Below are 14,044 nucleotides of genomic sequence, written 5' to 3'. Positions count from 1 at the left end.
ATACAAGATATGCAGAAGAAATCTTGCTTTTCATAATGTATTTTAGAGACTGCCATTTATTTAGTCTTATTTCTCGCAACACTCTAGAGAACAAGTTTAGAAAAGTTCCCATAACCATCTAATGAAGAAGGAAACCAATTCTGAACAAATGAAAGAAGCTATGCCCGGTCAGCTTGAAAATGAAATGAACCTCCAGTCTGTAGATGCAGTGATTAAATGTCTCAATCCAATAGGCTTGGCTCTCTGGACAATGTATAAACTGTATTAGATATGACTTTGTACGTAGAGCACATTTACACTGCTTTTAGGGAAGATCATTTAGAAAAGCCTAGAATGGGTGAGGCCCCTGCTAAAACAATTTTTCTGTTTGAAATGGGATGAAGGTCCAGACCCTTGGCTCTGACTCTAGGATGTGTGATAAGTCTGAAAGGAGGCTTAACACTAAGGTTACATGCAGTTGTGAAAATGAGCCTCAAGAGGGCAGCAGAAACCTACCCTCACTCAAAGTCACATGGAACACTGTTCAAAGCTATTTTAACCTAGTAACAAGAAGCATGCGGACAAAGTCACAGCTCAAAAGTAGATGGTTTTATTTATTTATTTATTCATTTATTTGTCTGAATCTTTGGCAAATGAACCTTCGTTAAGGTCTGAAATTGCATTTAAATTCCCAACGGAGGACTCATCAGCAGACCCGGTGGAGGACCGAGCCTCATCAGGCTGCGGGGAAGGCCAAGTGAATGGAAAGAGAGAGAGAGGGTCTCTGAGAACGTCATGTGTAACAGTGCAGTCATGCCCGGCCTCAGGTGTACAGAGACTGTGTCCAATGTGTGATGGCTTGAGCGGCCAACCAGAAACGAGCCGGTATGAACGTGAGCCCATCCTGTCTGCCACAGCAGCTCGTTCTCAGAGCAGAAACGAGCCTGAATGAACGTGAGCCCATCCTGTCTGCCAAAGCAGCTCGTTCTCAGAGTGCCATGGCTCTTACAGGCACAGTACAAAGTGCTTCTAAAAGTGCATATTTACAGAGTGTTTAAACCACAGCAAGACAGGTAAAGGTACAGTTTTTTTGTTGTTGTAAATCTTGTTACTATTTACCACAGTTCATCACATACCAAACACATGTGAGATAAAGCAGGCCAACAGTCTTCTCTTCTTACACAGACCCAGTTGAAAGAAATCACTCCGGGGGGGATCTGACATCCTTCGGGTCATGTGGTAGTATTGTCCAAACACTGTAGCTCGTCCCTTCAAACATGTAGCTCCAACATACAACCAACAGGGGGCGATCCACACAAAGGTCTCGCACCAGTCCTGTCCAGTTCTCACTCTTCAAGTCATCCATGCCTCAGTAGTCATCCTGATCAGTGATACGGCAACGTTCAGGAGGGGGAAGCCTCCAAACACCCGGTGCTTCTTGAAGACATCTTGGCACAGGCAGAGGCATCACATCTCGAAGTGTCGGTATATGTTCTCCACGTACCCCAAAACCCTTTGCCAGTCAGGGCCATCGGATCTCAGCATCTCATCCACTGTCTGCAATACACACACGAGGACTGGCTTATAGTAAGGAAAATGCTATCAGAAACAAAGTACTCAGTGAAAATCAACACCAAAAACCTGTGCACAGCAAATCTGAGAAATATAGAAGATCTATAATGAGGTCCAGAGGGAGTATTCCAAACACACCAAGATCCAAGTAAGCTGGACAGATGGGCTGAGTCTGAAATGGAAATCTCCAAATTAAGAAGACTATTTCAGGTTCTAATCAATTAAAAATTATCTGGATAGCTCAGTGATCATGTTTGGTGGAATACTCTCCCCAGGTGTGATTATCCACAATCCTTGCCATAGTCTTTGCAGGCCTCTGGGCCATTTCTAGGTACATGCTCTGATTTCCATTTTAAAAAAAGTTATGAAATCATCCTGCAATTCTGTTCCATGTGTGCAGAATTTTGAATGGACTTACTAGCGAGGCTGTAATTCCAACACCCTCCCCAGTCTGGAATGCAAGGGTGAGGTTCTCCCTCTGCGCACAACAACAACAATCATCATCATTATCGCCACCATCATTAATGACACGAGAACCCTTGGCTTAGAAAAAAAACCAACTCATTTCGGATCACTTACACTCAAACAGAAATGTAGTGTTATATAATATGCATTATTTATGGTTTATTGTCGTTGCATAACTGTAAAGACTTTCTGTAAACTATATGAACTTTAGATGGAAGTGAGATGGCATTTGTGTGTATGACTGATGAGCGTGAAAGAGCGTGGGAATGTGTGAGCTCTCACCTTGTTGTCTGGGCTGAGGCCAGTGTATGGAATGTGCGACGGGAGGTAGGTGTGGTACATGGCACAGAACGCCAGGCCATCTGCCCAGCTGCTGCTGAAGTTGGTGATTTCAATGTTCTGATGAGGAGAAAAGTCGAGGAATGAGAAAGTCTGTGTGTGCATCCCTCTCAATCTTGTCTGTGTCTGTGTCTGTGTCTGTGTCTGTGTCTGTGTCTGTGTCTGTGTCTGTGTCTGTGTCTGTGTCTGTGTCTGTGTCTGTGTCTGTGTCTGTGTCTGTGTCTGTGTCTGTGTCTGTGTCTGTGTCTGTGTCTGTGTCTGTGTCTGTGTCTGTGTCTGTGTCTGTGTCTGTGTCTGTGTACATACACACACTTACACAGGCAGTGAGAGAACATGAGAAGGAAAAGTGTAGAGGTGCAAATGGGAGAGTGGAAAAGAAGCGTATTCATATACATTTTATATACACAATGACAAAGGCTTCAAATGTATGAATTCATAACCTGTTATGTGACTTGGGCCTAAATCCTATAAGCTGTAGTGTACTGTATGACTGAATGCTGTTTACAATGGCTTCTCTGCCAGGCTGAGTACCTTGTAGCCCTGGGTGCGACTCTGACACCAGCGCAGCAGCGAGTTCCTCTTGGAACCACCATGACGACGCAGCAGCCGGTTGAAGTCATCCTGAGGCCTGCTGTGACTGTCACACACACACACACACACACACACACACACACACACACACACACACACACACACACACACACACACACACACACACACACACACACACCACACAAAATCAAGCGCTGGACAAGTATTGAGTGTCAGGCTGCTCTGAATGGCGCTATTGGGCAAGTGTTTGAAAACAAACATCAAAAGTCCAGCCATGTTGACTTAATATACTGTAACACAGTTGGGGTGTGGGCACCATGGGATCAGAATGTGCAGAGAGGTATTCTATTCAAAACAGGGGGAAAAGTCCACACTTCAACTTGGCTGCTAGCAAGCAGAGCAGTCACTTTCGTAGTGCTTCAGTGTGGTCTCATTTAGACCTCTCGAACTCTGCTGTGTCGGAATTGAGGACGGTGGTTTCTAATGAGAAGCAAACCCACCGAAATTTGGCAACACTATGAGTGAAATCCAATACATTTTGTTAACTTCACTTTGAGCCAAACTCTACGAATTTGCATCCTCACGAAAGTAAACACTCGAGCAGTCAGCCCTAGTCCATCAATCAAGTAACCAACAAGGAAACACACTGTGTGGGTCCTGATGCCTTAAGTGATAGCTCAACATCCTAATATTCCTAGAGCACCGTGCAGTTTGCCATTTTGAACTCAATGTACTGTTCCGTGAATGACTGGAACTCAGTGTACTGTGCTGTAAAGACTGGAAAGAAGAGCAGCATAGCACCAGGCCACTGAACCTGTATGAAGATATGCTGCTAATCCTACCCATGAATTCCTGCCTGGAAGCACAACCGTTTGAGCAGATGTCATTTCCTGATTTCAGTGGTATAAATCAGGTGCTAAAAAGCATGGTGGACTATGGCTATAAAGTGTGTGTTGGTTTGTTTGTTTGTTTGTGTGTAAAGGCTCACCTGCTTTTACTAGTACCGACAGTGAAAGAGTCTGTGAGGTCAGATATAGGCAGGCGATTTGACTCTTCTTGTTTGCCTTTGAAGTAAACACACACACACACAGGCACACACACAGGCACACACACAGAGGCACACACACACACACAGTTTACACTGCAAGCCATTAACAGAGAACAGAGTGATTTTTACATTAGGGGGAATATTCTTCATTGGAAATGAAAGCCTCTATTGAAATCCACTAGAACACACCTGAATGATTGTTATTCAAGTTCTCCTGCTTGTCTTGACCCCTCCTTCCCCAGACATGAGCCATGCCCTGAAACAAAAGACAAAATAATTAGGCAAAATATTCTCAAGATCCAAGTAACAAAAATTGAATGCTGAAATGAATGTTGATGTGTGATGCTGACTTTACTGATGGGTCCTGTTGAGGTGGTTGTCTTGGAAGTACCATTTAGCACGGCGGGGGAGTCCGAAGACTCTGAGAGTCTCGAAAGGCTCCTGCAGTAAAATAACAAAGATAGAACACGCCATGAAATCAATACAAGCGGCACAGTCAAGCCAAGCGGGTCGGGACAGCCTGATGCTCCCGTCTGGATCGCTCTCTTTCCAGGGAGGACAGGAGGAGCGTGAACAATCCCTCCAAAATATTATCCTCGCTACTTGAGCACAACAGCTGATTAAACTACTGGGCTGTGGCCAGCCAGGCAGAGGAGCTGCATTAATCCTGTTTGCGCCCGCTTGGCATCGCCCGTGAACAATTGTTCGAGTGCGCGCACACCGTGTGAGCGGTCTAGTGGTGAACGGGGCATCTGCAAACACAAGACAAACAGACTGACCTACAGCAGATTCACAGGTTTATTTGTTTGATATTAAAATACAAGTCGCACTGAATTTACAAAGCAGTGGAAACCAAAGGCATAGGTAGTGGGTGACATGAAATGGCTAAATATATGGCGGGGCGTTGTGGGGCCTGCATATTGGCCAGCTGTGGTGCTGGATCTCACCTGGATCGCTCAGAGGGTACACTCCTGCGAGGCTGTTCTCTCCTCCTCTCCGTCGCCAAGCTCTTCAGGTAACCTTCCGCCACCCCCTTCCCGCTGGCGCTCCTCTCCCGGCCCCTGAGGGGCTGCGTCTGGGAGTGATCCTGGGACCCTCCGACGAGGGCACTCTGAGTTGGAGTCGCAGTCTGGGTCGCAGTCTGGGTCGGAGTCTGGGTCGGAGTCTGGGTCGGAGTCTGGGTCTGCATCAGGGTGGCCAGCCTCTGCTGGCTCTCTTCCAGCTGGGCACTGAGGGGCTTGAGGCGGCCCACCGCCTCCTTCCGTCCCATATGGGCATCGGCCAGCTGCCTCTGCCAGTCCTGCTGGGTCTCTCTGAGCACGCTAAGCTCATCCTCGGCTTCTGCCCGCAACCGGTCGGCCACGGCAACAGCCACCTGCAGGTCGGCCTGGAACTGTTGCCACTCCCCCCGCTCCGTCTGCAGGAAGAAGCCCCAACCGCTCGTCACCACGGAGACAGACTTTACAGAAGATCTCCGTCTAATACAGAGGTTATGTAACCTCGGTCTCTAAATGTTTGTTCAAGAGAAAGTACTGTAAATACTTCATCAGGCTTTAAATCCCCCTCCCCTCCCTATCAGCCTAGTGATCTACAACAAACTATAGAATGCTCTAGAACACTGAAGAGTTTCTGGGAGACAAGGACATAACACAAAAGGACATAATATGGTTGTGGTAAACCTTTAGGAATGTACTTTAGGAGTTGACATGCCATTCACTGCTAAAAATCCAAGGATACATTCATTAATTTACTTAGATAAACCCAAACAGTAGGACCTTTAAGATCCAAACTCTATCAAATGTCTGTCTAGCAGTTGAACATTTCCACTATGCCAGTGTGGCTTTGTGTCACAGTTTCACAGAACGAATTAAATCTAAACAAACAGCAACACTGCATTGAAAGTCTACCCGCCCATTAAATCCCATCACTTAAAAAAATGCTTAGGTTAATGGGGTATATTCAATCCACGTTACTCAAAATAGTTGGTTTAAGCTCAATTCCATAAATGACTCAAAAGTGTATTCATATGTAATGCGACATAAACCTCTCTGAGCTACATCAAACTTGTCTACTCAGAGTCGGACCGTGTAAAAGAAAGATGGTCAAACAAACACTGAAACATTTAAATGCCAACATGTCTTTGACTTCTGTCCCTTATCCACTAGCAATGCCTCCGCATTGGAATCAATAGCTCTGCTTGAACATGTCCATGCAGATCAATTGGTATACCAGCATAAATGTCCGCAAGACTTCCGCAAGAGCTCTAGAAGAGCCTTCTCCACCTTTTACTTCCCTGTTCACTGTGCCACGTCTCGCCCACCGGCTGGCAATAGAGATGAATGCTTCACGGCTAAAAGACTGAGGTCATCCACTTGACCCTGGCAGGGGTGTCACTAGTGCTGGCAGTCGTCAGGAGGTGCTGTGCGTTCCCCGTGTTAACGGCAAGAGATTGGACTCCGTGCCAAAGGCTCGCCATCGCCATTCAGGCTCAGCAGCACAGAACCCAAATCACCAGCAGCAGGAATGTGTGTTTACAGTTTGTGAGGGGGTGGGGTGGGGTGGGGTGGGGTGGTACGAATGCCTGAGCAGCAGAGAGAATATTGCTCAACATTTGGAAAGAAATCTAAGCACAGTCATAAAGGTTGACAGATAACACTTTTGGTACACTGCTTTCAACTCAAGTGAGAGGATCATGTGAAGATAAGCCGCCCTCGCTTGCCAGTGAAGCTGAGTGGAAGGTTCCAGACTTGTTGAAACACACTTGACTAAATCAAATTACATCAGCAGCTGAGCACTGGGGTAACAAATTCAATGTACTGCTGGAGAGAAACCAAGACGGAGGTCTCTAAACCATGACCTTTCATACAAGACTTGCTCAGACATGGGGGACCATCGCTGTGCTAGACTGAACTTAAAGCAGATGCTCTTTCATACGGAGGCAAGTAAGCCAAAAAGGGAAAAATGAAACCACGAGTCATTTCATTTATATAGCCAGAGAGACAGCCATCCTCTGTGGTTGGGTCCTGCTCAGACCCCCCCAACCCCCACACTTGCACACCAGGGAAAGGTCATGCCGAAAGAGGAGGAGGAGGAAGACGCAATCTCCGTTCTGCTCTGCGAGCCTGAATCCCATGCATTTTTATTTGATCCCCCAGCTAATGCCCCTCTCCGGAGTAACTCAACGCTTAGCCTCAGGCAGAGACAGACAACAATAGTATCTGTGCCCCAAACACTTTCCCTCATAAGCAAATACAATGTTGGCACAATCCTTAGGACTACAATACTGAGAGGTGTAATCTGAGGACAGTAGGGACTTGACAACTGGTGAGGCAAACACGGAGAGAGATAAAGGGAGCGCTGGATGGGAATCAAACTGCAGCGCCGCTGTGCAGTGATGTGTGCGCTGGAGAGTCCCATGTTGGGGGAGGGGGGGGGGGGTGTAGGGAGGGGGTGGGGGGTGGTGGTATAGGGTGTTGGAAGAGTCTTGTTCTGTCCCAGCACACCAGAGTGTGGGAGAGAGGAAGGGCGGGATTATTCGTCTTAGCAGCGGGGAGAGAAGAAGTTGAGCCAAGCCCAGCCAGCCGGCCAGCTTTCCTCCCCGTCTGACCAGCGCCTTCACACTACAGCTGGACCCCATTAGCGCATCACCAGAGAGTCCACACGCCCACTCACACTCACACACACAGTCCCAGCTTCCCCATTCATATGCCCCCGCAAAGATCAGACTCTCTACCTCCTTCACTTCACTATAAAGATACTAAGCTAAAACGTATGTGGCCTAAGGTTACACTTTAAAACCATCTTCAAATGTACATCTGCGCCACACTGTTCACTTATCATTACAGAAGAACTCCTAATTTCAACAAGCACAACACCATGACCTCAACTGTCTTTAATCGGAAACTAAACAGACACTTCCCTGAGCTTCTTCTCATGCAGGGGCTTTGTGTGTGCTTCGAGTCCAGGCATACTGGAGCCCTGCTGAGGGTCAAGCCCACAGACCCAGAGGAAAAACAGGAAACTCCCCACCCCATCCTTCACCGCGATAAGACTGATGATCCCAAATCTCACTCCCTCACACATCATCCACGAAACAGTGACCCATGGAGTTACACTGCAGCACTAAAAAGGAGGCATACACACACAGACACATGTGGTGCACACACACACACACACACACACACACACACACGCACATACACATACACAAACACTTACACTTTAGGGACAGCCGGGAAACCGTCTCTCCCCATGTCTTGTGTAATTTCCCCAAACAGTTTCTCTCCATGTGTAACTCTCTCCCAGACATACATTACTGCCCAACAACAAGCACTAGTAGGCTTGTGAAGCTGGAAATAACCTAAAAGCCACTTCCCACACAGCCAATGCCAACACATAAAATACAAACACACACAGACTTTATGCACTACCTATGGACAATCTCTTGACCTCCATGAAGAGCACAGATGGTAATTGCCTCCACCCACTCAGAAAACACATCAACATATACACACACACACACACACTAAAGGTTGAAGGGAACACATCTGCACACAGACACGCACAATTTAAATGTACTCTGCATTGCAAATGTGACACAAAAAAGCCTCATTCTCTATTGAAACATATTCAAGCCACAGTCTCCAAAGAGCCTTGGGGCTGGAGCTGAGAGCTCATTCCTAGAAATCACCAGTGTCCATCTGGAACTGATCCCAAAGCTCAGAGACCTGAGAGCACGATCCCATCCATAGGATGAAGCAGCCCACCCACAGCCCAGACAGACGGAGGACAATGCCTGCCGATGTGTGTGTTTGTGTATGTGTGTATGTGTGTATGCGTGTGTATGTATCTGAGAAAGGATTCTATTTGTGAGCCTCCTTGTCTGTGTATGTTTTTGTTAGTCTGCAAGTGTATGCTTGGGAGACGCTGTTCTTTCACTACGTCTGTGCCCCCTCTGTGGATGTTTATGGATGTAATGTATGTTTGTGCACGTGCATGTGCGGGTTAGCTCATGAGTGTGCACGTGCATGTGTGTTTGTGCAGATGTATTTGTGTGTGTGTGTGTGTGTGTGTGTGTGTGGGCTGCACTTGTGAGATCATTGTGTGAGTTTCTTCTCTCTAGGAGGAAAAGTCAAGCGCTCAGATGAACAGGGAGGCACAAGCAAGGGAGGACTTTTGCAACACAACACCCACGCACCAGAGAACACAGCCCCCCCCACCCCCCCCCCCACACACACACACACACGCACACACACACACTAACCAAAGGGACACTCAGGCATAACATGCCGGCTTCTCCCCTCATGCTTGAAAACAAAACAGTCTTGTCTTGTTTCCCTGCTGAAAAGAGCTCTCTTTCTTCCACAAACAGCCCCCTTGTCACTCGGCTTTCCTAAACCTGCAGCATTGGAGACCAACTTAAAAACTAACGAATCATACAAAACCCCGCTTTTGCTTTCAATTAGTGCGCACCCACATGTTACTAGAAGCAGAGTGAATCAGTGAAAGCATTCTCCCAATGTACCAGCATTGTAATTCACATTCAAGCTGTTCCTTTGGAGACACTTGTTCTTCCCATCTCTATTTCTCTTCCACTTCATTTCTCCCTTCCTCTTTTTCTCCATCTCCATCTCTATCTCTTTGTCTCACTCTCTCTCTGTATATCTCTCTTTCTCTTTCCACACCAGAGAGGACTGTGGGAGGAGAGTTCTGGGAGGGAAGTGTGTTTCATCGATGCCTAATCTACTACAGACAGGGGAAGGATAGAGGCCCCTGAGCTGAATACTCAGAAGGGTGGGTCCCCATTATGAACGGGAAATTACACACACAAATAATGAAGGACGAGGAGGAGAGGTAGAGGGAGAAAAAGAAGAAGAAGAAGAAAAAAAGAAAAAAGAAGGATATTCTGCCCTTAAAATGACAGGAATTTGGATGGACCTCAGAGGAATGAGAGCGACGCTGAGCGATTCTGAAAGAATGCTAACTGCGCTGGGGTGCGTTGCCCAGCTTCCCCCTCGTGCTCTTCTGACAAACAGAGGAGCTTTTCATTGTGTTTCATGATGGGCAGCCAGACAAGCAGCGAGGGCCACATCAAGATCATCTCAGCCCACTTCCTCTGCTGCGAGCCTCACACAGGAAGGAGGCTATTAGAAGAGCCCTGTCTCCCAGAAGCCTTGGCTGGCGGAGATGACAAGCCGCAGAGTGGCCGTTATCTTTAGCTGATGCCCAGCCCTGACCTGCCCTGGAGTGGGGGTGGTGGTGCTGAGGCATTTCATGTTAACGTTCCTTAAATATTTACAACAGGGAATATTCCAAGGATCAGATCCTTTTCCTGTCACAAAACAATGCTAAAAATACCAAGAATTCGCCGTTGAAACAATACATTGCTGTGTCCATCAGCGACAAAGGAAGGAGACAATGACAATTTAAAAGGACAGATGACTAACCAGCACTATGTTTCTAATTCAAAATGTAACTAAACAGATACATATGAAATGCCCCAAGTGCTGTGATATAGTGCCCTAATGAGGGGGTGAGGTAGTGGTGGTGCAGTACATGAGGCTGACCTGAATACTCTCCCTCAGGATTTTCAGCTCCTCCACCAGCTGCTCCCGCTCAGTTAAGAAGCCTCGCAGTAGTTCTGAAAGAAGACATAAAAAAAGAAAAAGTTAACAGTGAGAAGTTCAGAATCTCATCAATTCAATATTTCAAATTAAAACTATCTTAAAACACATTACACCTAAACACATATTTATATATGTATGCTCCATCCACTAGACTTTTCTGTTAATGCTGAAGGTGACTCAATGCTCATGACTTCACATGCCACAGCTTGACTTGACAATGACTTTTAAGGCAATGTTAACAACATTGCAGAGCTCTACTCTACAGAACTTGCGCAATACTTGCTCAGTATTTATGTGGTTTATGAGCAGACAATAAGTAAAGGGGCAGTGATTCATAGCACATCCGCCTGTACAGCGACACAGACCTCACAGCCCTACTGTAGCGGTCAGAGGGGGAATTTTAATGTGTGCCAAATCACAAATTCATGACCAACTGTGCACTCATAGCATATCTCAGAGGTGATGCATCAGAGTAGGGAATTATATATTAGTGCAGCTGTCTACTCTGGAAGGATCAAATCACTAGTGAGACTGGTGAGATTAGGGGCTATAGTAGTCCTTTCCCTGAATTACTACTATTACTACTTTGCCTTGCTCCCTTCCCTATCTGAGGCAAGCTTTGAAGACTCGCCTTGAGGACACTTTGAGTGAGCTCACTCTAAGAAGAACATGCATGTCAATTATCCCTGATGGTGTATGATCTCTTACCGGGCAGGCTAGGCGTTGGGTCAATTGATGATTTGTGTCCCAATGCTTTCCAGCACCGTTCTAGAAGATTCTCCTCTACACATGGGCTTCCTGGCCCACTAGTTGTCTCAGTCAAAGACGGCCCAAGCCCGCTATCCTTCTCGTGGTATGTCTGATCTGTGGGCTTCACCGGTGAACAAGGAGTCCTTGCTGATGACAGAAGAACAGTACTGCTACTGCTGGAGGAGGAGGCCTTTGGCTCATCACGTCCAAAACTCTCCCTTTTGACTGACGGGACTATTCCTGCTTTAACTGGTGATGGACTGGATCCTGAGGTAATCACAGCCCACTCCTGGCTGGTATTGGGGGAGCCTGTATCGTCCAGGATGCCAGAAGAGCTGATGACTGGGACATCCCTGCTCTCCTTGTGGGTCCGACCCTTGCCCTCTGGGGTTGACCCATACAGTGGGGAAGCAAATTGAAGCTGGCCTGACGTACAGGTGGGTGAAGGAGTGACTGGGGAGGTAGGAGGTGTTTGGAACATATCCAGCGGGGGACCTAGATAAGGGAGGTAAGGACAAAATGAAGCAATGTGAGCGAGGATAACAAGAACAAATTGCATCTGTGTCTACGAGCCAAAACACACCAGACAGTCATTGCGGGGATTAATTGGGCCTGGATATTCTCAGGACAGACATTTCTCTCCGGCTGCAAAACATCAGGGACCTTCAACACGCCCCTCGTCCTTGTGTGAGAGCAGCAGCATTTGCTCACAAAACTGATTCAGCGCTGGATAAGATAACCAAAAGCAAGAGAGGAGCACTGCTATAGGGAAGCTTATGTAACGCAATGAGTTTTCCTACGCAACTCTGCTTAAAAATAACCCTAAAACACTGAAGAGTATATGTGCTCTGGGTCTGTGTACAGATTGGCTCTCTGCAATTAATCCAACAGTGTTGCTTGTGGCGAGACAGAGAATTTCGCTGAGTCATCACCAAAAGGGCAACAGGGCTTGACCAATCAACATTGGCGTGAGGAGAATGCGAAAGGGGCACTGCCCGCGGGGAGAGCTGACTCATGCTCTAACCCTTCCCTCTCTCCTCCTTTTGAGCCTTGGTCTTCATCTGGCCGACACCGTCAGGCATGTCGGTCCACCCCAGGGGGGGATGTTGTCTTTGTTCTCTGAAGAGAAACTTAATAAAGGCATGAGACAAAGAGTACAAGTGCTGCAGTAAGCAAGGCTTGGAGGAGAGGAATGGAATGGTGGGAAGGTGAGTGGGTGTGCAGAGGATAGGAAGAGAGTGAGCAAGAAAGAGAAAGCCAGAACGAAAGAGAGGACAGAGAGGGAGAGCTAACATAATGAAATTGGCTACAGCACACATGCCAACCAAATTTCTCAGCCTTCTTTCAGAATGCACAGGCTGACTGGGAAGCATTCCGATGTGAGGCAGGAGACAGGCTGGGGTTATTCCAGAAGACAGATGAGCCCAAACACATGCAGCCTATCAAACAGAATAATCTGTGAACAAAATCAGACAGGGACATTCTTTTGCCTGGGTATTTACCAGGAGGTCCATGGCCATCTTTGCTGGAGAGGTTTCCCATGTTGGCAAAGGATGGTGAGCGACAAAGGGTCTGCCTTCACCTGGGACTCCAGGAAGTTCTCCTGTAAAATAAAGATGGGAGTAATACCTGTTTTGTTTGAACCAGATACTGATCATGTTCTTGCATGACAGAACTGATGGAAGTACAGGAAAGCATGTTTATGAGTAACTATGACAACACGTTATGGTTACACAAACAGAACAGAATGTAGAATTCAGCATTTTAAAACAGAAATATCAAAATTTGGTGGGAAAAAAAAACGTTTTGGTTTGATGACAAGGCAGGGTAGATGAGAGCAAGATACACACATGAATTGATGAGTATTGGATACGTCAAAGTGACAAAGAAGCTTGGTAGCATGCTTTTAGACATCAGGATGCTTAATTTGCCCAAAACATCCGTCAAACAAATGTAAAGCTTTACTGTTTATGATCTCAAGACAATGCAATTGAGGAAGAAAGCGATAACGGTAATATTGTGGCAGAGGTACCATTAAGTTAAATACCCCCCTTCATCGTCTGCTATAAACAGCCTACCTTAGTTAAAACAAAAAAGTTCCACAAAGTCATCACAACTTCCACCGACAATCCAGAGTTACATGGGCTCCAGTTTGGTGCGCCTTCGCGCAAGTAATTTTAAACAGCGTTTTTTCATTAACTTTACAATGTCGAAAACGAACAGAGTTCCCATGCTCAATGTTCAACAAAGATCCGGCCAAGCCGGTCGTTAGAGCGATACTTAATTCAAAACATTTTACATTCGGTTAAGCGCAAATTATTTAGTTTTAAAGATTTTACATGATCAAGTACACACCTTTTCACAAACACCTATGATTCCACACGAACTTGAACCAATCGTAATGTTAAACTTCTTTCTTCGAAGCTCCCCCTGCCCCTCACTTCTTTTCCGAGGCGCGTGTCAAGGCACAGACGGTATAGTTCCCTTACTGACAGAGGTGAAGTGACGTTGAATTAAATGGTGCTTAAGCGCTACTAGGCAACATTATATCAGCAGTACCAAGAGTGGTCACATGCGCACATATTCTAAACGTTGCGGTAACGAATTGAAGGAAAACACTGTATTTCGCCCTGATGCCCTTATATGATCAGAAAGATCGATTTACGTGGTGACTACATCTGAACATATTTTACTGTAAGCAACCTAAAAAAAA

The 14,044-nt window shown here is 46.4% G+C and overlaps 1 protein-coding gene across 1 annotated transcript; it reads right to left on the bottom strand.

Moving 5' to 3' along the window:
• Positions 1–956: 956 nt before the first annotated feature.
• Positions 957–12,873, bottom strand: LOC308374441 (cytospin-A; the record flags this gene model as incomplete). The annotated part of the gene is made up of 11 exons (XM_080850217.1): positions 957–1,536; positions 1,970–2,029; positions 2,299–2,415; positions 2,887–2,992; positions 3,896–3,971; positions 4,145–4,211; positions 4,306–4,396; positions 4,903–5,372; positions 10,522–10,595; positions 11,290–11,826; positions 12,834–12,873. The coding sequence occupies 11 exons, from the start codon at positions 12,871–12,873 to the stop codon at positions 1,447–1,449; spliced, it is 1,728 nt and encodes a 575-aa protein (XP_080706343.1). The 3' UTR covers positions 957–1,446.
• Positions 12,874–14,044: the final 1,171 nt, after the last annotated feature.

The sequence above is a fragment of the Sprattus sprattus genome (genome assembly GCF_963457725.1).
Source record: "Sprattus sprattus genome assembly, chromosome: 13".
NCBI classification, from domain to species: Eukaryota; Metazoa; Chordata; class Actinopteri; order Clupeiformes; family Clupeidae; genus Sprattus; species Sprattus sprattus.
The sequence above is the reverse complement of the archived record's forward strand: the minus strand, read 5'-3'. Positions and strand labels throughout refer to the sequence as shown.